General features: G+C 38.4%; 4 protein-coding genes and 1 long non-coding RNA gene across 5 annotated transcripts in view; 3 read left to right on the top strand and 2 right to left on the bottom strand.

Annotated features, from left to right (window-relative positions):
* Positions 1 to 1,972, top strand: part of LOC136259597 (uncharacterized) — a 4,129-nt gene extending 2,157 nt beyond the window's left edge. Inside the window, exon 5 of the long non-coding RNA XR_010703305.1 lies at positions 35 to 1,972. This is a non-coding gene — a long non-coding RNA (uncharacterized lncRNA). The remainder of the gene's footprint in view (positions 1 to 34) is intronic.
* On the bottom strand, positions 1,842 to 16,678 carry LOC136259583 (mitochondrial-processing peptidase subunit beta-like). Its single transcript, XM_066053060.1, has 19 exons — positions 16,592 to 16,678; positions 16,479 to 16,538; positions 16,342 to 16,431; positions 16,208 to 16,294; positions 15,973 to 16,102; positions 15,824 to 15,915; positions 14,787 to 14,893; positions 14,652 to 14,731; positions 14,466 to 14,572; positions 7,996 to 8,049; positions 4,638 to 4,688; positions 4,528 to 4,590; positions 4,380 to 4,450; positions 4,267 to 4,332; positions 4,131 to 4,216; positions 2,281 to 2,311; positions 2,175 to 2,232; positions 2,049 to 2,124; positions 1,842 to 1,999 (listed from the first exon to the last, which is right to left on the bottom strand). Exons 1-19 carry the CDS (start codon positions 16,661 to 16,663, stop codon positions 1,947 to 1,949), a joined length of 1,434 nt encoding a protein of 477 aa, XP_065909132.1. The 5' UTR covers positions 16,664 to 16,678; the 3' UTR covers positions 1,842 to 1,946.
* Positions 16,624 to 18,424, top strand: LOC136259591 (proteasome subunit alpha type-5-like). The gene is made up of 11 exons (XM_066053069.1): positions 16,624 to 16,718; positions 16,857 to 16,901; positions 16,952 to 17,018; positions 17,067 to 17,193; positions 17,247 to 17,314; positions 17,363 to 17,464; positions 17,514 to 17,572; positions 17,621 to 17,673; positions 17,721 to 17,770; positions 17,822 to 17,908; positions 18,281 to 18,424. The coding sequence occupies exons 2-11, from the start codon at positions 16,873 to 16,875 to the stop codon at positions 18,365 to 18,367; spliced, it is 729 nt and encodes a 242-aa protein (XP_065909141.1). The 5' UTR covers positions 16,624 to 16,718; positions 16,857 to 16,872; the 3' UTR covers positions 18,368 to 18,424.
* LOC136259596 (uncharacterized) lies at positions 18,400 to 19,191 on the top strand. The gene is made up of 3 exons (XM_066053074.1): positions 18,400 to 18,554; positions 18,605 to 18,829; positions 18,875 to 19,191. The coding sequence occupies exons 1-3, from the start codon at positions 18,494 to 18,496 to the stop codon at positions 19,102 to 19,104; spliced, it is 516 nt and encodes a 171-aa protein (XP_065909146.1). The 5' UTR covers positions 18,400 to 18,493; the 3' UTR covers positions 19,105 to 19,191.
* On the bottom strand, positions 19,131 to 21,296 carry LOC136259594 (ras-related protein Rab-7L1-like). Its single transcript, XM_066053071.1, has 5 exons — positions 21,112 to 21,296; positions 21,000 to 21,055; positions 19,525 to 19,725; positions 19,352 to 19,473; positions 19,131 to 19,304 (listed from the first exon to the last, which is right to left on the bottom strand). Exons 1-5 carry the CDS (start codon positions 21,227 to 21,229, stop codon positions 19,178 to 19,180), a joined length of 624 nt encoding a protein of 207 aa, XP_065909143.1. The 5' UTR covers positions 21,230 to 21,296; the 3' UTR covers positions 19,131 to 19,177.

Below are 21,296 nucleotides of genomic sequence, written 5' to 3'. Positions count from 1 at the left end.
ACACTTTGTGATGACAGTATCTTTTTGTTTGTAGTTTATTGATGAAGCAGCTGGCATTCTAGTTAGGCCGACAGCAAGTGTTTCTACATCTGGACAGAAGATCAAGATGACTTGGTGGAGATTATGGCAAATGCTCCCCTTAATGCCAACTTCTTGGGTTTAGGGTCATTCCATGTCAAGTCACCGAGAAATTGTAGGGTCACCTCTCAGATTTTGACAAAACTTGTGTTTGTAGTACCTGTGGTGCTCATCACCCATTCCAATTTTTAGCCTCATACACCACATAGTTTCTGATTTATGACCACAAATATTTTGAATATTTCATGAAAAATTGGTCTGTCTTGAGTTACAAAATCAACTGTAGCTCACCACTGTGTTAATATTTTTAAAATAAAATTTTCAGCAATCAAAGACTGTTAATTGATCTTTCAAGTAATCCATAAACTATGGGATATCAATTTAATTAAGGTTCAAAAGGCTCTATTAAAACTTTAATCCTTAATATTTCAAAAAGTGCTGCTTCAAATTCTTTGAATTTTGTAGTAAATAATAATTAGGTTATGGTCTATTGTTGGTAAAATTTTTGTGGTGGGGCCAGAATGGATTCAAGAGATATAATTAAATTTGTTGTGGTATATAGTGGAATTTTGTAGTCTATTATTGCCATATGGGAGTGTACACCTCTAATAGCCACTGCTGATAAGACCATGCCAACTTTCTTACACAATGAAGGCGTCCAAGCACAGTGCAACCTGTATTAGTGACCACCTGTATTGAAAGACCACCTTTGTGTTGAAATTTATTTAGTTGTATAGTTTTCAAATGTGGCCAGCTTATATAGCTTGCAAAGGCAATACCATGACCAGCTAATGACACCGTGTCAGTTGTTAAATTGAGCATGAAGCAACATACCTGCTGCTTACTTTGGGTATTGTAACAATGAAGATTATTCAAGACAACAGGGATGTTGCTTTCAACTCTCACATACAATCCATGGTACCAGAAAACTGCACTCTTGTGCCAATCTCAAATAGCAGAGTGGAAATAGAATTTTACTCATAATCTGATGTTTTCAGGAAAGAGAGAGTTGCTCTATCAAAGAATGAAGCTTCACCAGATTCGATTGCTGGATTTGTCACTTGTTGACATAAAGAGAATCAGTGGTTAGCTTGTGTGTTTGAAGTTTGCAGTGACAAGTGAAGCTGACATTTCTGTATCCATACGGTCCATCAAACACGTTCAAGTACCCAGAGCCCCAGCATATACCAATGGATGACAACATTATAACTCTTGTAGACCCAAGGACAAGTAGTTGTGTGTACTCTGACAAAAAAATGACTTGCTACCAAACTGCATCACCACAGTAACAAACTTGTATTACCGGCATTCCTTTGTCACAGCCTGTTTACCTTCCTGGTCGGGCGAATCAGTGGTGCACCAAATCTATGCAACCCTACAACAGCCATTTTGTACCGTAGTGTACAAGAATAAATACTTAGGTTTAAAGGAAGAAAATCCATCCCTCCTGTAGACTGAGTGTGGCGCTTGACTAGACATTGGGTGGCCTGCAGTTTGAATCCTGGGGTAGGAGGGATTTTTTTTCCTTTCTTTGGCTCTTTTCTGTTTCACCTTATTGTTTGCTAAGTTAAGTAATCATTACAAAAGTCTCCAGTTCTTGTTAGGTTAGGATAATCCAAAGGCTGCAGCACATGTTGCTGTCAGACCTTCAGTGCTGGACACTGTAAAGTACTAATATGAATTAGGAGTCACATAAAGTAATGTTGTTATAGTCACGATACCCTGTCCTTCATTACTGTATAGGCATGTTTTGTTCTGCACTATTGATTTTGTGTGCTTTATTGGATACAACAGATAACACAGTACAAATATACACAAATAAACATGTACTATATTCTGTATGATTAATGCAGTCTTCAATTAACACCCTATGACATGTTGGCTCTAATGTGGGTGTAGTCAGGTAACTGTTCTATGGGACCTGAAAAAGAGAAGTGGTTAATACAAAGATATGACAATACTCAGCTTACCAATTGCCACTACTGTTGGGGATTTGTCCCTCAAATATCTGGCCATTACGTCTCTAACTGCCTTGGCATCTACTTGCTGCTTGCATATACAGAAGTGTTAAGCAACTCAAAACAGTTCACTGTTACCTCAATACGATAATCTAACTCTGGAAGAGGAATTCTTCTACCATACGTCAGCATTTGTCTATGGTTTGAGATCAAAAGTGTAGCAAGATATACACAGCACAGTTACCTTCCAATGTCTTCACACACTGGTGTAGAGCCTGTACACAATGAAGATGATCAGGTTATACAAACATACCAGAGGATGATTCAGGGGCTATGTTATCTATGAATCATTATAAAATACAGTAAGGCTGTAAACAGCTAAAACACATCTGCAACTACATGGATTGCTCATACAAGTCCTTTGTACCTCAGACTGGTTGATATTTAATGCTGAGGAGTTTGAAGATCAGCAGTGTTAAAATGAGAAGCAACAGACGATGGAAAGAATCTGGTGGCTGGTAGGGCAATGTTATCAACAACATCCTTCAGAACACCGCAAGGGTTTGAGGAGAGGTTGAGTCATCCCTGTGAGGTGACATGTTTATGGGAGACAGAGCAGCTTGTTTCAGTCCTAGTGTGCTTCTGGGAAGCTCACCCAAACCATGTTGTCACATATGAACAGATAGCACCATTGAGCCTTAGGAATATCTCTCACAACATTTCACCAAGATAACTTGCAACGAGATCAACCTGAAACTCATGATGCCAAAACAGGAGTTACTGTACTGTTATACCGATGATCAAATCCTATTCAGTTTTTTTACTCCAAAAGCATTCCTGAAAGCCAGTGGAAGGTTCAGCACTTGAACTTGATGGTATGGTGAAATTTACTCTACCTGAATTTGGGGATTACTATTCCAAGATGTTTTACAACATTCCAGAAAGATCATGGAGATGGTGGTGGCTTGGTAGGGCTTATCTGTTCTGTAGAAAGTTATTCAGAAGTCCAAGAGGCTCAGGCAATAGTACTGTACCTCTGATTTTTGTTGACCTCTCTAACAATATCCCAGGATTACAGTAATATTTGGGTACTCTTTAATAAACTGAGAGCTGGATGCATAACGGATGACTTAAACGGTTATCAGCTGTGCATCTTTCCCAATTAGGCTTGCAGGAATTATGAGAAGGAATTTCAATATCCAGATACATTCCAGAATAAAGCATGAAAAATTAAGACCAGCTACAAAATACAGCTCAACTATTCTTATACAAGCTGTACTTCAAAGCTTGTCATTTAAAATTAGGTGATTTCCATACATAATCTTGTAGATTCTAGTTGCTGCCCTGGAAAAAGTAGCTTTAAGCCTTACAAATCATGTAAAGTCAAGAAGACAGGGCCAATTATCTGCTTTTGATGGCTCAAGAGTCGTCAAGACAGGTAACTGGCTAGTGAGACAAGTGGGTTGGAACAGTAGAGTACTCCAGCTCAAGAGGTCACTTGACTGGGCTTCATAGTGAATTAGTCTGCCACACTGCAGCAAGATGATGGAAGTTGGTTATGTTTATGTAGTATCTGCAAGCCAAACCTTGAGATAATGGTAAAAGCAGAAGACATGCTCTTTAGGTTGCTTAGCCTAAGTGGGGATGCAACCAAATTTGGACCCTTTCCATGGGACAAGCGGTTCTGCATAATGGACTGCCTTCATCAGTATGAGAAAATGGCTGTATAAGTAGGCTGGAGAATTTCATGTCAAGTCCCACAAACCTGTGACTTCCATTAGGTGAAGGATATGCTGCAATGGATATTATTTTTATAAGCAAGCTTCTATTTCATGCCAAGGGTGCATGCACCCTTATGTTACATTTGCTCATCTCACTCATATGATCACCGATCCTGTATTAGGGACCTCATCACATTGGTCATTAGTATGAAGAAACCTCCACCAACTGACACACACATCATCAACATCATTTTGTTAGGAGAGTGTTACCAAAAGAAAGCCTATTGCCATGTCTCTTATAATTCATGCACAAATTTTATCTCTGGTCTTATTACACAGATGCAGACACAAGCACAGACACACAAACACACACCATCTAACTGCATGAAGAGGCTGGTTTTAAATACATTCCTTGCTCTAGCAACTTCAGCTTCTGTCACATGTGTACAAATGTGTTTCCTACCAGAACACCATCATATTGACAGAGCATAACAAAGTAGTAACCTCACCATTCCTCCTGAACTTTCCACACAAAATCATCAATGTGCATACGATCAGCCACAAAGTAAATACCCCTGATAATTAAAGATACACATCACATGGTTGTGTACATTACACTAACCATAAACCAGTGTCTGTGTAGCATGTGTTGAAAGACATGAAGCCACGAGCAGAACTGCCAGAAGCAACATGCTAAATGGAGAACACAATATCATATTATTCAACAACAGACACTCACACACAACACACGCACGCATACACACACACACCTGAGCAAGTCTGCTGGCCATCTGAGTACCACTACCTAATGATCGATCCCAGTTGCCTACCAGCTGAGATGAGTGATAACACAACTCAACCATAACAGTATGGACCTTACCATACTAGCTATCATCAATGGGATGTAGTCTGGATGTGCCCAACCCACACCCTATATGGTACACACATCATGATGGAACAATTACCCATTTCAGAATGCTATCAACATGTTTAACTTATTGTAGGATCATTATAAAAGGAAGAAAATGATGTCATTACAAGGTACTGTCACATGGTCATACCAATTAGCCTTATACCTAGTGTATACTCCATTAAAATTAAAGCTGTTTTATTTTCATGACCATCCACAACACTGTTAGATTTGTACTGGTTGGGGGGTGGGGCATGTAGTGGTGGCACAACACCTTGGGGACCTGTCCCTAACTGAGTCATAGACTTGTCAACCAAATGGCCCTTGTGAGTGTTAACAGGGTGTCAGAGCTCCAAGCACTATACCTAAGACTTTGGTTATATTGACCAGATAGCATCCACCTATCTATGGAAGAAGAAGACTGTTGGAGCACCCCCCAGGCATTTACTTGGGACAAGAAACTGAGTGCTCAAGACGCTATGAAGACAAAACCAGTCAGTTTCACTCAAGTGGAGCTAACCCCTTACATCAACACCACAAGGCAATTACCTCTCATGGTTGGCACACCACTCAGTCTGTGGAGCTTTCAGTACACCAGCAGCTGAGAATGGGGTTCTCATGACTGACATACTATGGACTGCAGATTGGAGCACGGATTCCAGAGGTTCTACTTCAAACAATGGCTATGCCACAGAAAGAGATGGGGATAGTAAGATGTCTGACAAATGGACTTTGCCCCATGTCGTTGTTGCCCTGTGTGATCATCTAGTGGCCTTTGTTGTGTACTGGCCTGTGGCCTGAAGGAATGATTCCTGGGTTAGTTACCTGCTGTTGGCTAGACCTCCAAAAACACTTTGTGTCAATTGCTTTTGTAATGCTAGTAGGAGCTCATAAGCTCCACAAGGTGCCTCACAGCACTTATGGGCTCCTGGTAGTGGTGACCTTGGTGTTTTGTTTATGGGTGCCAAGCTATAGGGTTTATAGTGATAAGGTTGTTTGTGTGTTCAGTTCCAGGTAATGTATTCTGACATGCTGGACATGATAAAATGATGTATACCATTAATGCTTGTTTCTTAGAGGTTTGCTGCTTTTCTCTACGCTTTAATTCTACCAGTGTTGATTTGGGACCTAATTTGATGAAAGGCTTATAATGAGTGAGATGAGCAATGGCAAAAAGCAGCCAACCCATTCCTTGTGTTCCACTTGCTCTCTACATATCTCGCCACTGAATGCTCAAGCACAGCAAAGTCGATCGGGTTCACATGATCTCTGGAAATAGGACTGGAACATGTTTTGTTTTGTTTATAGTGTTATAGTAAGAGTTACAAAGTTGCTGTGCAATAAGAAGGAAATACCAGTGTTACATTTGCTCATCTCACTCAAATTTAACTTCAGGCCCTTCAAAATTATCAATTTCAATGGGACCAAGTATCATGCTTAGACTTTATACTTTGCTGCTGCAATATTGTGTGGTATGAAGAAAATACAGCATACCAGTGTTAACATGCAGCAGATCTGTTAATTGGCTATCCTGATACTATATATAATATATATATATATACCACTCTGCGTGGGCAGTTCAAAGGCACCGCCAGTGCCATAATTTGTATATTGCACTGCTGCAGACCGCAGCGAGTGCATTATAACTTATAACGCACTGGTTGCGGTTTTGTAGACCACAACGAGTGCATTATAAGTTATAATGCACTGACCGCAGTGCAATATACAGATATTGCACTGGCTGCGGTTTTGTGCAGTATAGCACAAGTGCCGGTGGCGAAGACCACTACGACACCTCACCTAATAGGAGGAAAGACATTTCACAGATCACTCGAATTCTTTTATAGCCTGACATGTAAAGGTCGATTGTGGGCCATAACGTCACCAATACGTATAATGTTTACAGCAGCCAATGGCAATCGAAAAAGCCAACGCGGGTGGCCACAACTCTAGTCTACATATATATAAACGTACTTTTACACCTTACTAGTCTGGTGCCACCTTAGCCCAGATTAAACTGTAGTCCACTTCGACAATGACTCAATAAAACAAATATATTCTAAATAATACTAACCTTTACGTTCGATTGTGGGAACCAGTTTTGTCATGCCACCAGATTCGAGTTTAGCCAGTGTGAATAGTAAGAATTAGACTAGTATCGTTTAGTAGTTAGGTTTTGTTTACTTAAACCGTCTATTTAGCTGCTTTTTTTCGCTCGAGAGAATCACTGGTGATTAGTCTGGTGCTTAGTCTATATGGCACGCTGGCATGCTGAGCACTACATGATGAGAGTCGAACAGCGAATGCAGGTTAGTGATATAACCCATAGCGTACTAGCTCTCAATATCTCAGGTGGCTGCAGTACTGCAGGGAGAACATCATCGCAACGTCTGGCTTGGTTACCCACAATCGATGTTAGAAACCTGGCCTTTATAAGTGTTACAGCTGTCTTGTGAGACTCTCCCCACCTATTAGGTGAGTGGTACATAACAGTTATACAACGTGCACTCGTGCTCTGCCTGTATAAACGCACTTGCCTTCGGGCCTGACGGCCCTCAGGCTCGTGCGTTTATATCAGGCAGAGCACTCGTGGCCGTTGTATAACTATATAATATAGTGGGAAATTTTCAAAAGGTTAAATTTTCGAAAAAATTAAAATAACAATGTGTTTTTGAAATGATTTTTCATAATTTATCCGAAGCTAGCTACAATGACCAATATTACATCTTAGAAGTGCTGTATAAACAAAGTTCGAGTGTTTGTTTACTATATTGGTTAGTTAGCTACTATACAGACCTCAGTAGCTAGCTAGGCACTGAAGCCGATTCAACTTCACACGATTGCGAGCTTGATCGCAAGTGAGACCACGAATCTTGAAGTCTTGTTATCCTAGCCAAAGTGAAAATAGCTGGAAGGGCTAAGAAAGTCAACTAGCCATAGCTCAATCTGCAGACCAGTTGAAATAGTCCAACAACACGGTTCAGTCAAGCTACGAAAGAGGAAAGGGTAACTGGACACGATTCTACCAAAGCCATGCAGATGGTCGTTGAACTTAACTGTAGCTACAATCACAGCAACATAATATTCTAATGTAAATGATTGATGCAACTATTGTTAGCTTCCTCCACTTAACTAGTGCGCGGAATTCACAAACCCTTCTAGTTAATTATCTAAGGTGCAGCGTGGTAATTTTTGAAAATATTATTTCAAACTTATAATCAGGCACTCTTTTCTGAAAATTTAACCTTTCAAAAATTTCCTACTATAGGGTACATTCACAACTGCATGAAGCCATATGCTACACACCCAATGACAAAGTGATTCTTACCTCTACAGCAATCACAACATGGGCATATGGCATGTCATCATCACGGATCCTGGTCTATAAAAACAATAATGGAACAAGTACACACATGATTATCATACAATACAGTAGTACCCCCCCCCCCAAGTGGCACATGCTCCCATAATTCCTGCCCATAAAAACTCACCAAATATCTTATGCGATGAAAAGCACGAGTTTTAGTGGTAATTACTAATGCCAGAAATAACAATAAAACTCTTACAGAAGAAAAAAACAACACCCAAACTAGAATTTTAGTCTGTCTTCCTTACTGTCTTGCCTGACCACAGTCACAAAGCTAGAGGCTAAATAATGCATCAAATGACCAACATATTTACACCACAATCAATAGAGCTGGGCAATAGTCTAAAAATATCGAGAATCGTGATATTAATTTTCGTGGCATTTAGCCTCTACACTATAGTGATGAATGTAACACTAAATGACTACTAAGTAGTTCTATTCATAAACCATATTCTTGTCTTTTCACAAGAAAGGAGCAATGATTAGGTATAAAATTCTCAATTGTACAAGCAGCTAACTACTGATCTGTCATTGAGATACTATCGTGATACAATAATATTGTTATTGTAATATTTTCATTACTATCAATCATCTTGTGAAAATTTTGCTATCGCCCAGCACTAGCCACAATAACAAACTCACCAGTGGCATGTGCCTTTTGGGGTTCCAACAAGTGCCTGTCGTCTGCACCTTGCTTTTCATTTTATTTTTAATCATGCTGGTTGTCATCTTCATACAACGAAGCCATATCAAGGCATGTGTCAACATGTTCCGTATTTAGACACAACGAAATTATATAAAGCGACCATGCTTGCATATGTAACAGTAATACTGACTGTATTTAGTTAACATTGTAGGCTTTAATAGTAGTAGCTTTATGTGTTGCAATTGTTAATTTCATGCATGCGTGTTGACTGTAGAATGGTCATTAAGGTGGCATTGTGCCATTGCCCAGTATTCCACATAGATAACATTACACGTCCTGTGTATTTCACTAGAGATACTCTAATAAACTAGCTGCAGTCACACTAGCATGTTTAATATTCTAATAGAACAGTCACAAACGTATATCATAGCTACATGTATTTAAAAACTTAAATTTAAAAATGAAGTAGGGATCCAAGCGATAAAAACTATTGCGACAAGACATACGAATGATGGTATTACAACATCGCCATGTGGGAAAATTACTTTGGCATTGAACAAAATAATTGTTACATGTTAATGTACGTGATCTGGTGGGAAACGTTTATGCTGTTTTTGCTCAGGACTGTTTCCTGTCGTGTTCTCCGCCACTACGTTGAGACGCTGTTGTACCGTGGCATGTTATTAATAACGGTACCACCTAAGGCTAGTCACTGTGATTTCAGGTTCGTTTTTTCTTCATGGTGTTCTTTATTTAGATTGAGGCGGCAAAATGACAACAACCCCACGTTCCAAGAGGAAGCGACCACCGCCAAACTCACCTGGTGATTCTGATGCAACGATCTGTCCAATCTGTTTGGACCCTATCATAGATGCCACAAAAGATGCAGAAGGACAAGAAGCCATATACTGTGAAAGTACCTGCAACGCCTGGATTCACAGGCAGTGTGCCGGTCTCTCACAAACACTTTATAAAGTCTACCAAGATGGAGATGATCCATTCTACTGTCCCCACTGTCGCCTAGCCATTCAAGAGCAGCAACTACATGAGCTTACATCCGCCATTGATAGCCTCAAAAAAGAAGTCACAGACTTGAAAGCTGAAAGTCCCCAACCCAAGAAAATTGTTGGTATCACTCAACATATCATTCCAGAGCCACAACTGATCACTTCAGAACCTTCTACCAGCAAATCACAGTCTACTCCTTCACCAAACAACAAACATGTAGCTGTGCCTGACAATCCCATAGATCGCAAATTCAATGTCGTGGTTTATGGCATCAAAGAGAAACCCACTGGCACTCCTAGGAGTGCCCGCACTAAGTCAGATATCGATTGTTGTGTCCACATTTTGAAGGAAGCAAATAATGACATCACTGAACAGTCTATTAGAGACTGCTTCCGACTGGGAAAGTTCGATTCAACTAGAACAAAGCCAAGACCTCTACTTGTGAAATTATCTCGTGCTTTTGATGTAAATACTATCCTTTACAATAGATCCAAAATCCCCGAAGGCACACAAGTCAAACCGGATATGAGCAAAGAAGAAAAGCTGAGAGAGCAACTACTATTAAAGGAACGTTGGAGCCTGATTAGTTCAGGAACTGATAAAAAACACATTAAAATTCGTGGCACTAAAATTTACGTTAAAAACCAAATACATGGTGAACTAGTTGATTCAACCTTTGTACCTAAATCTAGATCTGAAGCATCAAACACTTCTAATAGTAATTCTACAATGGAAGTTGTCACACCTACCTCTCAATGACTCTCTTTTTTTTATACCAATTCCAGAAGTATAGTAAATAAACTCCAGAAATTCCAATCTGTAGTTTACTCTAAATGGTTTGATATAATTGGTTTAACAGAAACTTGGCTTTCCGATAGCATATTTGATAATGAAATTCTACCCTCCAATTATACCCTGTTTCGTCACGATCGTCAATCTCGTGGTGGTGGGGTCCTCATTGCAGTCAACGACAAAATCTCCTCCCAGAAGTTAACTTCACCTGTAAACTTGGAAGCCATATGTGTCATACTGAATCTACCTAATCCTGTCACCGTTTGCACAGTTTACGTACCTCCCAACAGTACTGCTACTTATTATGAAACCCTGTTCGATTTTCTTTCAAATTTATCTAATGCTTCTGATCAATTAATCATTCTTGGTGATTTTAACTTTCCAGACATAGACTGGGACTCATTGTCAAGTCATTCTCTTCCTTCCAATCAGTTTTGTGATCTGGTTTTCCAGACTGGTTTAAGTCAGCTCATTGACATACCTACCCATAATCATGGCAACATACTAGACCTGGTTCTTACTAATTTAGATGACAATATTCCAATTTACAAGTCCATTCAACTCCACTACTACCATCTGATCACTTCAACATTACCTTTTCACTGTCTACAAGTACTACAATGTCTTCTAGGCCAACCACTTACTTTACATTTGGTTATTCCAAAGGTGACTACCAAGGTTTACATGGCTACCTATGTTGCTCTGACTTTACATCATGCTATTCAAGTGATGACGTTGAGTATATATGGCACATTGTTGAATATCAGATAATTACAGCCATGGAACTGTTCGTTCCTGTAAATAAAGTTCATTCAGACCGACACCCCATATGGTTCAATTCAGAAATAAGGCACTGCATCAAACGTCTCAGAACTCTTCGACGTAGAAATAAGCGGCACCCAACATATCACATTTCCCATATCATTGACTCCCTTGAGAACTCTCTTCAAGACAAAATAAAAGCAGCCAAACAGAACTATGAATTTCACCTCTGCCCCAACTAACAACAACAAAATATTTAAATATCTAAAATCTATCACTAAGTCTAATACTAATCCTCCTATCATGAACTTTGACTCTTCATCTGCTAGCACTGACTCCAGCAAGGCCAATTTGTTTAATCAATATTTCCACTCTGTTTTTCACAATTCATCTTCACCAGCAAACCATGACAATTACCCACCACACATGAATCCTTAAACTCCATAACTATTACTGTCACTGATGTTTTTGAAGCTCTCATTTCATTAGATGTTGAGAAATCTTGCGGCATTGACAGAATTGCTCCTAAAGTACTTCACAGCTGTGCAGGACCTCTGTGTGAGCTACTACATCATCTGTTTTCCATGTCACTACGTCATGCCACCTTACCTTCTAGCTGGAAAATTCACAAAGTAATACCTATCTTCAAAGCTGGCGACCATTGTTCTGTAAGAAATTATCGTCCCATCTCGCTCCTATCCAACACATCTAAAGTTCTTGAAAGACTAATCTACAACAAAATTATCACTCACATTAGTAAATATATTAGTTGTTCTCAGTTTGGTTTCACTAAAAACTGTTCAACCTTACAACAAATGCTAATTTTCCTAGACTACATAATTAACAGCCCCTCACAAACTGATGTGGTGTACTTCGATATCAGTAAAGCCTTCGATACCGTATCTCATGCCATCTTGCTCAACAAGCTTTGGTCTGCTGGAATAACTGGTACACTCTGGGCTTGGTTCGGGGAATATCTGACTGATCGATATCAACGTGTTTGCATTAACAACTGTTACTCCGATTTACTGCCAGTTCTCTCAGGTGTGCCCCAGGGCAGCATACTTGGCCCCATGCTATTTCTAATTTATATAAATGACATGACATCATATATACACCAAAACCAACTCCTAAAATTTGCCGATGATACCAAGTGTTTCATGCACATCTGTACTACATCTGACTACATCGCTCTGCAAGAAGATATCATCGCTTTATTTACTTGGTCCAGAGAGACAGATCTGAATTTTAATCTAAAAAAATTCGTACATTTATCATTTAAATGCAAGTTAGAAACCACCTACACCATTTCGGATATTACTATACCACATAATGACTCACACAAGGACTTAGGGCTCATATTATCTGAGAATCTAAGTTGGGACAAACACTACAAATCAATCTCTGCTCGTGCATATAAGGTATTGGGACTAATACGTCGTACTATTGCTTCTACCCATTCTACTTCTACATTGGTCACATTATATATTTCAATGGTTCGATCTCAGCTGCTCTATTGCACCCAACTATGGCGTCCACACCTGATGAAAGACATTTTAACTCTCGAGCAAATCCAGCACCGTGCCACTAAGTATCTATTAAATGATTACACCAGTAGTTACAAAACCCGTCTAGTAAAACTAAGGATCCTTCCTCTGATGTACCTGTTCGAGTTACAAGATATATTATTTGCAATCAAATCAATCAAGGTACAATCTAAACAGTTCAATATTCATGATCATATCAACTTCAGCTCAGCTAATACTAGCAACAAATTGATCATCCCTCATCATTTAAATAACGTATCTAGACATTCTTATTTCCATAGATTACCAACTCTCTGGAATGCCATGCCTATCCTTAACTTGGATCTAACGTTTCCTCTGCTAAAATCAAAACTAAAAACTTTTCCCTGGGATCATTTTATAACTAACTTTGAAGATAACAACAATTGCTCATTGCACTATCTCTGTCCTTGCTCAAGATGCCACCAGTCACATCCACCCACCTCAAACCTGAACTACTTGTAGAATCTGTATGTATGTGTGTATATAAGTAAGTAAGTAAGTAGGTAAATAAGTAATGTAATGTAATGTACTTTCGCGGCTGTTGGTACATGTTACCAACAGACCTTTGGTGTGTTTACACCATAAAGCAATAATAATAATAATAATAATAATAATAATAATGTAGGGGTCTTCCCAAGGTTGTAATATCATCATTCATATATCGATACATCTCATTCATTCATATTCGTCTGATAATGAAAATTTAAATCCTTGAGATCATTAATTATGTCGCTGTATTGCCAGCATTTGCAGTGGCTGCCATTTCAATATCTCATTCAATGTCATCCTGTCTGTAATGTTACACCAATACCATCATACTAGATGTATCCCCTTGGAGCCACCCATTCACTTTGGTAGCACCTAAACCCATTATCATACAAGGGTTAAGCCATTTTTTAATGTCTCCAATCTCCATATCGATACAACTTTACCTTCTCACAGTGATTCTTTAGATATAAAGCATCCCATTGTACCAGCTTCCCTCCACAATAGCACTACCAAACACTATTTGAATAGTTTTTGTAATGATCATTTTGTGTATGTATTGTCCTGTTTGTAACTGAACTTGTAACTGTAGCTAACTGTAGTGTTTGTTTTTGTAATATAGTACGTATGTATATTGTAATATGTTCTCCTGTAAGGAAGCCGATTGTGTGGAGTTAAAAATATCTATCTATCTATACGAAGCGACTGGCCAACTAGTGCCCATGCCGCAGCAGTAGAAACAATGAAGAATAGATGTGAGGGAACATTTCTCTTGCTTCAATAGCTTTTATCGCTTGGATCCCTAATTCATTTTTAATTATGTACACTAGTACCAAGAGTAAATAATGGAAGAGAGAGTATCCAACTGCCATATACTGCATCAAAAATGAGCACTCAAGTAGAGAAGCCATCCTGTAGTGCTTTCAAAGAAAACGTTGAATGAAGTAATAAACACCTTCTAGCTCAGATTGTTTGAAGTGCCCAGGCATGATTTGAAGTCAAACAGTCTGAGCTAGAAGGTGTTTATTACTTCATTCAACACTTACTTTGATAGCACTCCAGGATGGCTTCTCTACTTGATGTGCTCATTTTTGATGCAGTAATGGCAGTTGGATACTCTCTCTTCCATTATTTACTCTTACTAGTACATATACTACAGACAGACATACCTCACTACCAGTGTATCTACAAGGTGTAATATCAACATATTCGTCACGTGACGATAGGCCAGCAAAGTGTTTCTCAGCAAGTGAGACTAATTCTTCATGGCTCACACCTAGCATACACAATCACTGTATTTCATATAACAAAGCATGTACACACGCACGCATGCACGCACACACACACACACACACCTCCAGCTGCAGCCAGCACCATGTGAGGAGCAGTGTAGTGAGTGGAGATGTAATCCACAAGATCTTTACGACTGATGCTCCTACAAGAACAACACAACTAACTATTAAGATACCATCACACTGATATAGCTCTACCTGATATTTTCTGATGGGCCTAATATGGTCCAGCCCAGTGGAGTATCTTGATAAGCAATGGAGTGGAGATGGTCGAAAATCACTTCTTCCACTTGTGTTTCAACCTCCTAATAATGACCCAGTACAAAAATGTGTGTAGCAGTAGAGAGACCAATGACATAAACTAGTCCTTAATTAGATTAGAGATTTCACTGTAATTATGAACCAGACCAGACATTGATATAAATGCATGCAGAGCAGTTGGATATCAGATATATTAGCTTGAAGACTGCCTGATTACCTACTAAATTGGTCAAGGATGGCCGACCACTTTCTGCTAAAAAAAAAAAGGATCAAAATACTCTAAAATAGAGCAGTCAGCTACTCTAATAGAGCAATCAGTGCTGAAAAAAAAAGTCTCATTCACCTTTCAACAAAGTGTGTATTCTGCATCAAGTTCAGACACTGTCCAAATGGCTTCAACAGCCTTTTAAATGTCCTGCAGTATGATAATGATTACTAGCTAGAATAATTATGCCCATCCACTTCATTGCTTACTAATTTCAATCCCAGTATAACTCATACGCATAATGTTTCTCTACCCCTGTTTAAAATTCTAGATCTAGCTAAACAAAAAATTGCATTGGGATGGATTTTCATCATCGTCAATACTACTATAGATTCATTATGTGGTGGCTTAACAATGATGCAGTGTAAGGAGTTTTAGGTGTCAAAATAATCATCATTTGCAATGTCAAAGCATTTAAAATCCCTAGAGTAGATTGGCTACCTTGCACATTCATTGTTATACAATGTCAGGTCACGTCAGATCAACTTAGACTTTGATCTGACATAATGTCAGATAAACGATAGTTATAATCTGCTCTGAATGCATGTATAGCATGCTTGCAACTTCACTGTGAAAATGAGAACAGCTTTTTATCTATCATAGCCTTAATTCTTTCTACACATGCTTGAGTTGATATAGTGTATACTTTAAAATACACTGTGTACCGTATAGTATTTTAGTTCTATTACAACTACACATGATAACTAACCTGCATTTCTCTTAAAATAACACTTCGCTCTCTTTGTATTTCTCTTTCACCAAGAGTGGAATCCAGCAACATATCAGACAATATGTCCACAGCTGATGGCAAAACAACACACATTACACATACTTACAACATAAGCTGTAACATTTTACCTTGAGGAAGATCTTTGGAGAACACCTTGGCATAGTAAGCTGTCTGTTCTCTGGATGTGTAAGCATTGAGGTGACCTCCCATATTTTCTATCTCTAACTCCAGCTGTGTTTGGCTCCTTCTGTTTGTCCCCTAACATGCAACATACTAAATTTAACTACACTATTCTATTCAATATGATTGCGACAGTAGGAAATAAGTAAAAAAATTGAAATCATTATGTAACAAAGCTCTTACCTTAAAAGCCATGTGTTCCAAAAAATGTGCTACCCCATTTGTCTCTAATGTTTCAAATCGACTACCGCTGTCAATCCATAGTCCAACCTAGCTTAGAGTGGTTAGTGTTAAAGGACACCTGTACTGACACTCACTGTACAAGTGCCAATTCCACTGTCTTCTGATGCAACAGCTAAACCATTCTTGAGTTGTGACACTTTAGTCTCTGGTACATTGAATAGTGACTGTTACAATGAAAATTATGACGTTTGTCTACTAACACACGATATACCTCTTGATAAGTTAACGCATTTGTGGCTGTTGAGGCAGCAGATCCTCTAGGTAACAATAGCTGAGTGAATAACACCTAATTACAACTAATTCAATATAGCTGTTCTCTCTTACCTTCCTAGCAGGTCGTATTAACGGTCTGCAAAATCTTCCTACTCTTGCAGCAGCCATTTTGATAGTGCGCATTAATTAAAAGTCACGTGCATCAACGTTGCTACTTTCATCCTTGTACAAGATACTAGTAAGAGACGTCGTGTGTGTAGACCTATTGTGCTATCATAGTCATTGATTTGATGGTCACCTGCAATATATTAACTACCACATGTTCTTTGTGCAATACTTTATTACATATAAAATTTTGTGTTATGTGCCTATCCAGCTGACATACCATCACAATGTTTATGACAAGATCAGAATATGATAGGTGAGTGTTGGCTTACTGTGTTACCGGCAGAAACTATTATCTTTTGATAGGGGAGTCAACACATTTTCTCCCGAAGGACGATTGTTTCAGGTTGAGTATGCCATTGAAGCTATCAAGGTACTATCTATATGGTATCAAGAAGATGTTGTTATACAGTAAGTTTAGCTTGGCTCAACAGCTATTGGTATACAGACCTCTGAGGGTGTTGTATTGGCTGTGGAGAAGAGAGTCACTTCAGTATTGATGGAGTCAAGAAGTATTGAAAAGATTTCAGAGATAGATAGTCACATTGGTAAGAGAAATTGCTGGTATTTTTAGTGTGTTGTAATGTGTATATTTCACTAGCATGTGCTGTAAGTGGTTTGGTGGCAGATGCAAGAACCATGGTAGACAAAGCAAGAGTGGAAGCACAGGTAATGTTGTACACCAGCTGAATTACACAATTGCATGTGTAATTACAGAATTACTGGTTTACTTACAATGAACAAATATCAGTCGAGAGTGTCACACAGTCTGTCAGTAACCTAGCGATGCAGTTTGGAGAAGATGAAGAAGATGCAATGGTAAAGGGTGTGTTGCCATGGATCATTATCTATTAAACTACATGTACAGAGTCGCCCATTCGGAACTGCTCTACTGATGGCAGGTGTGGATGAAGGAGGGGCTAAACTGTATGTTACAACCAATTCTTGACATAATTGTTATACTTTTTAATACAGCTTTCACGTAGACCCATCAGGGACATACATGCAGTATGATGCTAAAGCAATTGGTAAAGTAGTATAATATAGTATGTATTGTGAATGTTATATCTTACAGGGTCTGGTTCAGAGATAGCACAGACAACATTACAAGAAGAATATAATAAGGTAGCCTTCATTCTTTGTATAATTATTCACCATCACAAATTGTCATTATAGAGCATGACATTAGCTGACGCTGAAGAGAAAGCATTAAAAATTCTTAAACAAGTAATGGAAGAGAAGTTAAATTCTACTAATGTGGAGGTATGTAATAAGGCCAGGCAAAGTTGATTTCTAGTTTCTCATCATTTACCCGCATCACCTTCCACCCTGCCGCCTCTAAATTTGTTACTGCTATAATTGATCTTATGTGCCAGCACTTCAATGTTTAGACAAACTGGCCAACATTTTCAGCTGCAAAAACATTTCTTCCTGGTGGTAAAGTGTAAGCATAAGCTTTAAGGAGGTTTTTGATAATCCTTGTAGTGACAGGTAGCTTGCTGTTGCTGTACTTTCTTCAATAATCAATAAATCAAAAATTACTTCCCACTTACATCAAAATTGAGGAAGTGGCTGATGATAAATTAGCAATCTACTTTGCTTGTTTATGGTGTTGTCATGTATTGGACTCTGTAGATGGCGTCAGTTAAAGTTGGTGGCAAGTTTGCAGTGTACAATAAAGAGAAACTAGAAGAGATCATATCAAGATTCACTAAAGCCTAAAACACTGCAATCACTATAGGATATTATGTATAGTCATTATTATTCATCTTTCGTAAAGTACCGCGCTGTGGGGAGTGGCTAGTGGAGGTCACACGTGATTGCTTGCAAAGGTTGCAAGATAACACAATGAATCGATCGTGTATTATAATTTTACTGGCGTTTGCTGCACCATGTTTGCTGGCTGAAGGTCAGAAAATATAGCTAATCGAATCGCTTCAATGTAAAATGCGTATGCAGGAACGAAGCTGGAATCAGCTAGCAGCGGCGAAGTACTATCTGTCACGTTTCTTCTAACAGTGAACGACACGTGGTACCCGGGAGAAAACAATGGAAAGAAGTGTCTGCATACAGTAAAGACCCCGCCATTGAAGCCAAACACATCGTGGACAGATTCCATCAAGATTCAAGTGGGCGAGTGTGATCATGGACCCCTCACATACACAATATCAAAAGAGTTAGATGGTATGTGCATTAATTATTACTTCTGACAATAGTTGTTTTGTTTAGACAGTAAAGAGCACACCTATATTGATGTCATTTTCTACTCGTCTGTAATTGTGGATGCATCTCACCCAAATTGCCGTATCTTGTGGGACTACAAGTACACTGAACCAGTGCCTTTATCAAACTGCAATTGTAAACCATCACTCTTACCTGGGTGCTTCAATGCAGAGTCCAGAGAAGGCTACCACATGACATATTACTGGTTTAACGTGTTGGACTGGGAAATTGGTTAGGCTACAATAGAACCTGGCTGCATTGGTGTGTGAAGATACTTTATTATAATGGTGTAAATGTACATAATTTAACTCAATTACAACAAACATTTCTTTGCTTTTGAGGAGGAAATTCCAAGTCTCTTATTGCACTATCCACTTCATCTCTGCTAAGTTTGGTAGAGTTTGCTTCTTGTGCTAACATTACATCAACTAAATACCTGTAATATTAATAACACATACTGTATCAACTATATCGCTGACTCACTCTATAGATTCTGCAACATTTTGATTTTCCTTAACTGAGATTTCTACTGATTTAAGAAAATTGTGCTCTTCACTGACTTTAACGATATCTTCTTTTGCTACATTACCCACAGGTAAATCACACTAAAAAAAATCTGAAGTTAAACTTTGTTAAATAGGATGCAAATTTTATACTTTATTGGCTAATAGGAGACATGGTATAGAACTACCATTAGGTAACAGTGCCTGCTTGTCTACTGTCTTTTTCCACTGTATTGCTCCATCTAGAGTTGACTGTCTCGTGATATCTACCATTACGATACAGGCATGTGCTCCTCTACAGAACTGTGGCATTAATGCAACACGACTGCTCTCCTGGCCACAAATATCCCAGAGCTATATTATAAGTTGTATTTTATACACATATTACACTATATGTCCATTAAACTAGATGTTAATACAACAGCTGCCTAATAAAATATCAAGGGACCAGCAGTAGTGAATTAGGGATGCTACGATGATCGTGACATTCGACATGTCATGACATAAAGCTCCATGATATGATATAGGCTTCTTTATGTCGTGACATAAATATATCCTAATAATGCACACTTATAATAATAATAATGCTTTTTTGATCAAATATGATGCAATCAATATGAGAAAAATTGATAAGTATGAGCAATGTTGGCTGTTGATATCATAGTTAATATTGCTGATGTTAAGTTGATATTTTGTCATGACATACGACATGTCGTGACATAAACCTCTATGACATGTGAAATAAAAATTTCTATGTTGTGACATCCCTACAGTGAATCATAGGGAAATTTGTGATTTGCATAAATATACTTCGAGATATTCGGAACATAAATAAAGCTGACTAAAATTGGATATAAAAATCCATGAGGTTACTATAAAAAGTGAAAAAGCAGCTTTAGCAGGTGCTCTTATGGTATAAACTTGGTTACTAATGTAATTGAAAACGTTCTAGTGGGATATTTAGTGAGATAACTTGTTAAGAGGGTGATTTTTCTTGTGCCCAAGCCTGGTACAGATATCGGTATAACAATTTTACTGTTAAAACTTCAGAAATCAAACTCCAAATACAACATTGCTGTGAATCGATTAACAACATCTTATAATTAATTACAAAATTGGGCTGCTTGTTCAGTTAGAAACCTTGACTTCAATATTGCCATAACAATTCTAAGGCAGGTATATGGTGATATTGAAGTCAAGGTTTCTATTGAACAAGCAACCAAATTTTCTGATTGAACACGACATGTTGGTATAACCATGCAATTCACAGCAATTGCTGTGTTGGGAGCTTGAGCTCCGAAGATCAACAGTAAGGTTGTTATTCCAATGTACGTACCAGGCTTGGGCACAAGCAAAACCATGCACCCTTTCAGTGAGTTTTCTCCACTAGAACACTTTTGATTGATTATACTAGCAACCAATTCTAAACCTTCACATGTCGAAATATGTGCAATTCATAATAAAATCTTGATATCAATCTAGTGTTTTGTAAATTTAATGTTCTAATGTAGTTAACTATTTCTGCAGTAGTGTAGCAAATAATGAAAGGGGATTCATGATCATGAGTTCAATATATAAACCATGGCTATGAGGTATATTGCACTTATAATACAATCACATCAACTCACTGCTACTCTGATTACGTCCGTAGGTGTTTTTCGTACTTCTGATGTGACGCAGTCCACTAAAACAGAACGGTGGCTTTAACGAACTTTACGTATTATATATTTAACGTCTTACTTCCAAGGGTTGCTTTGTACTTTTGGGAAAATTTATTCTGCGTATATTTGATAATGAAGCTGGTCTTCCCTACTTCTAAGTCACCTACAATAATAACTTTAAAGCTTTTCTCATTCATCGCTGCTGGTATTTTCTCTATCTAAAGCACTCCATCACCAGCTCTCGAGATCACAAGGTTTTCACGT

The sequence above is a fragment of the Dysidea avara genome, chromosome 7, assembly GCF_963678975.1.
Source record: "Dysidea avara chromosome 7, odDysAvar1.4, whole genome shotgun sequence".
Classification (NCBI taxonomy): Eukaryota; Metazoa; Porifera; class Demospongiae; order Dictyoceratida; family Dysideidae; genus Dysidea; species Dysidea avara.
The sequence above is the reverse complement of the archived record's forward strand: the minus strand, read 5'-3'. Positions and strand labels throughout refer to the sequence as shown.

Bases quoted from the DNA above. Each gene is read 5' to 3' on its own strand.
- LOC136259583 (XM_066053060.1), bottom strand. From the start codon at position 16,663: ATGCGCACTATCAAAATGGCTGCTGCAAGAGTAGGAAGATTTTGCAGA. The intron at 16,539-16,591 runs GTAAGAGAGAAC...TTATTCACTCAG, and splicing joins TAATACGACCTGCTAGGAAG to CTATTGTTACCTAGAGGATC. The intron at 15,916-15,972 runs GTAAAATGTTAC...TTTTGCCATCAG, and splicing joins CTCCAAAGATCTTCCTCAAG to CTGTGGACATATTGTCTGAT.
- LOC136259594 (XM_066053071.1), bottom strand. From the start codon at position 21,229: ATGAATGAGAAAAGCTTTAAAGTTATTATTGTAGGTGACTTAGAAGTA. The intron at 19,726-20,999 runs GTGAGTTGATGT...CTTATAATATAG, and splicing joins CGGACGTAATCAGAGTAGCA to CTCTGGGATATTTGTGGCCA. The intron at 19,305-19,351 runs GTGAGTCAGCGA...TTAATATTACAG, and splicing joins AATGTTGCAGAATCTATAGA to GTATTTAGTTGATGTAATGT.
- LOC136259596 (XM_066053074.1), top strand. From the start codon at position 18,494: ATGAATCGATCGTGTATTATAATTTTACTGGCGTTTGCTGCACCATGT. The intron at 18,555-18,604 runs GTCAGAAAATAT...ATGCGTATGCAG, and splicing joins ACCATGTTTGCTGGCTGAAG to GAACGAAGCTGGAATCAGCT. The intron at 18,830-18,874 runs GTATGTGCATTA...TGTTTTGTTTAG, and splicing joins AATATCAAAAGAGTTAGATG to ACAGTAAAGAGCACACCTAT.
- LOC136259591 (XM_066053069.1), top strand. From the start codon at position 16,873: ATGTTTATGACAAGATCAGAATATGATAG. The intron at 17,315-17,362 runs GTAATGTTGTAC...GTGTAATTACAG, and splicing joins AAGCAAGAGTGGAAGCACAG to AATTACTGGTTTACTTACAA. The intron at 17,465-17,513 runs GTAAAGGGTGTG...CTACATGTACAG, and splicing joins AAGATGAAGAAGATGCAATG to AGTCGCCCATTCGGAACTGC.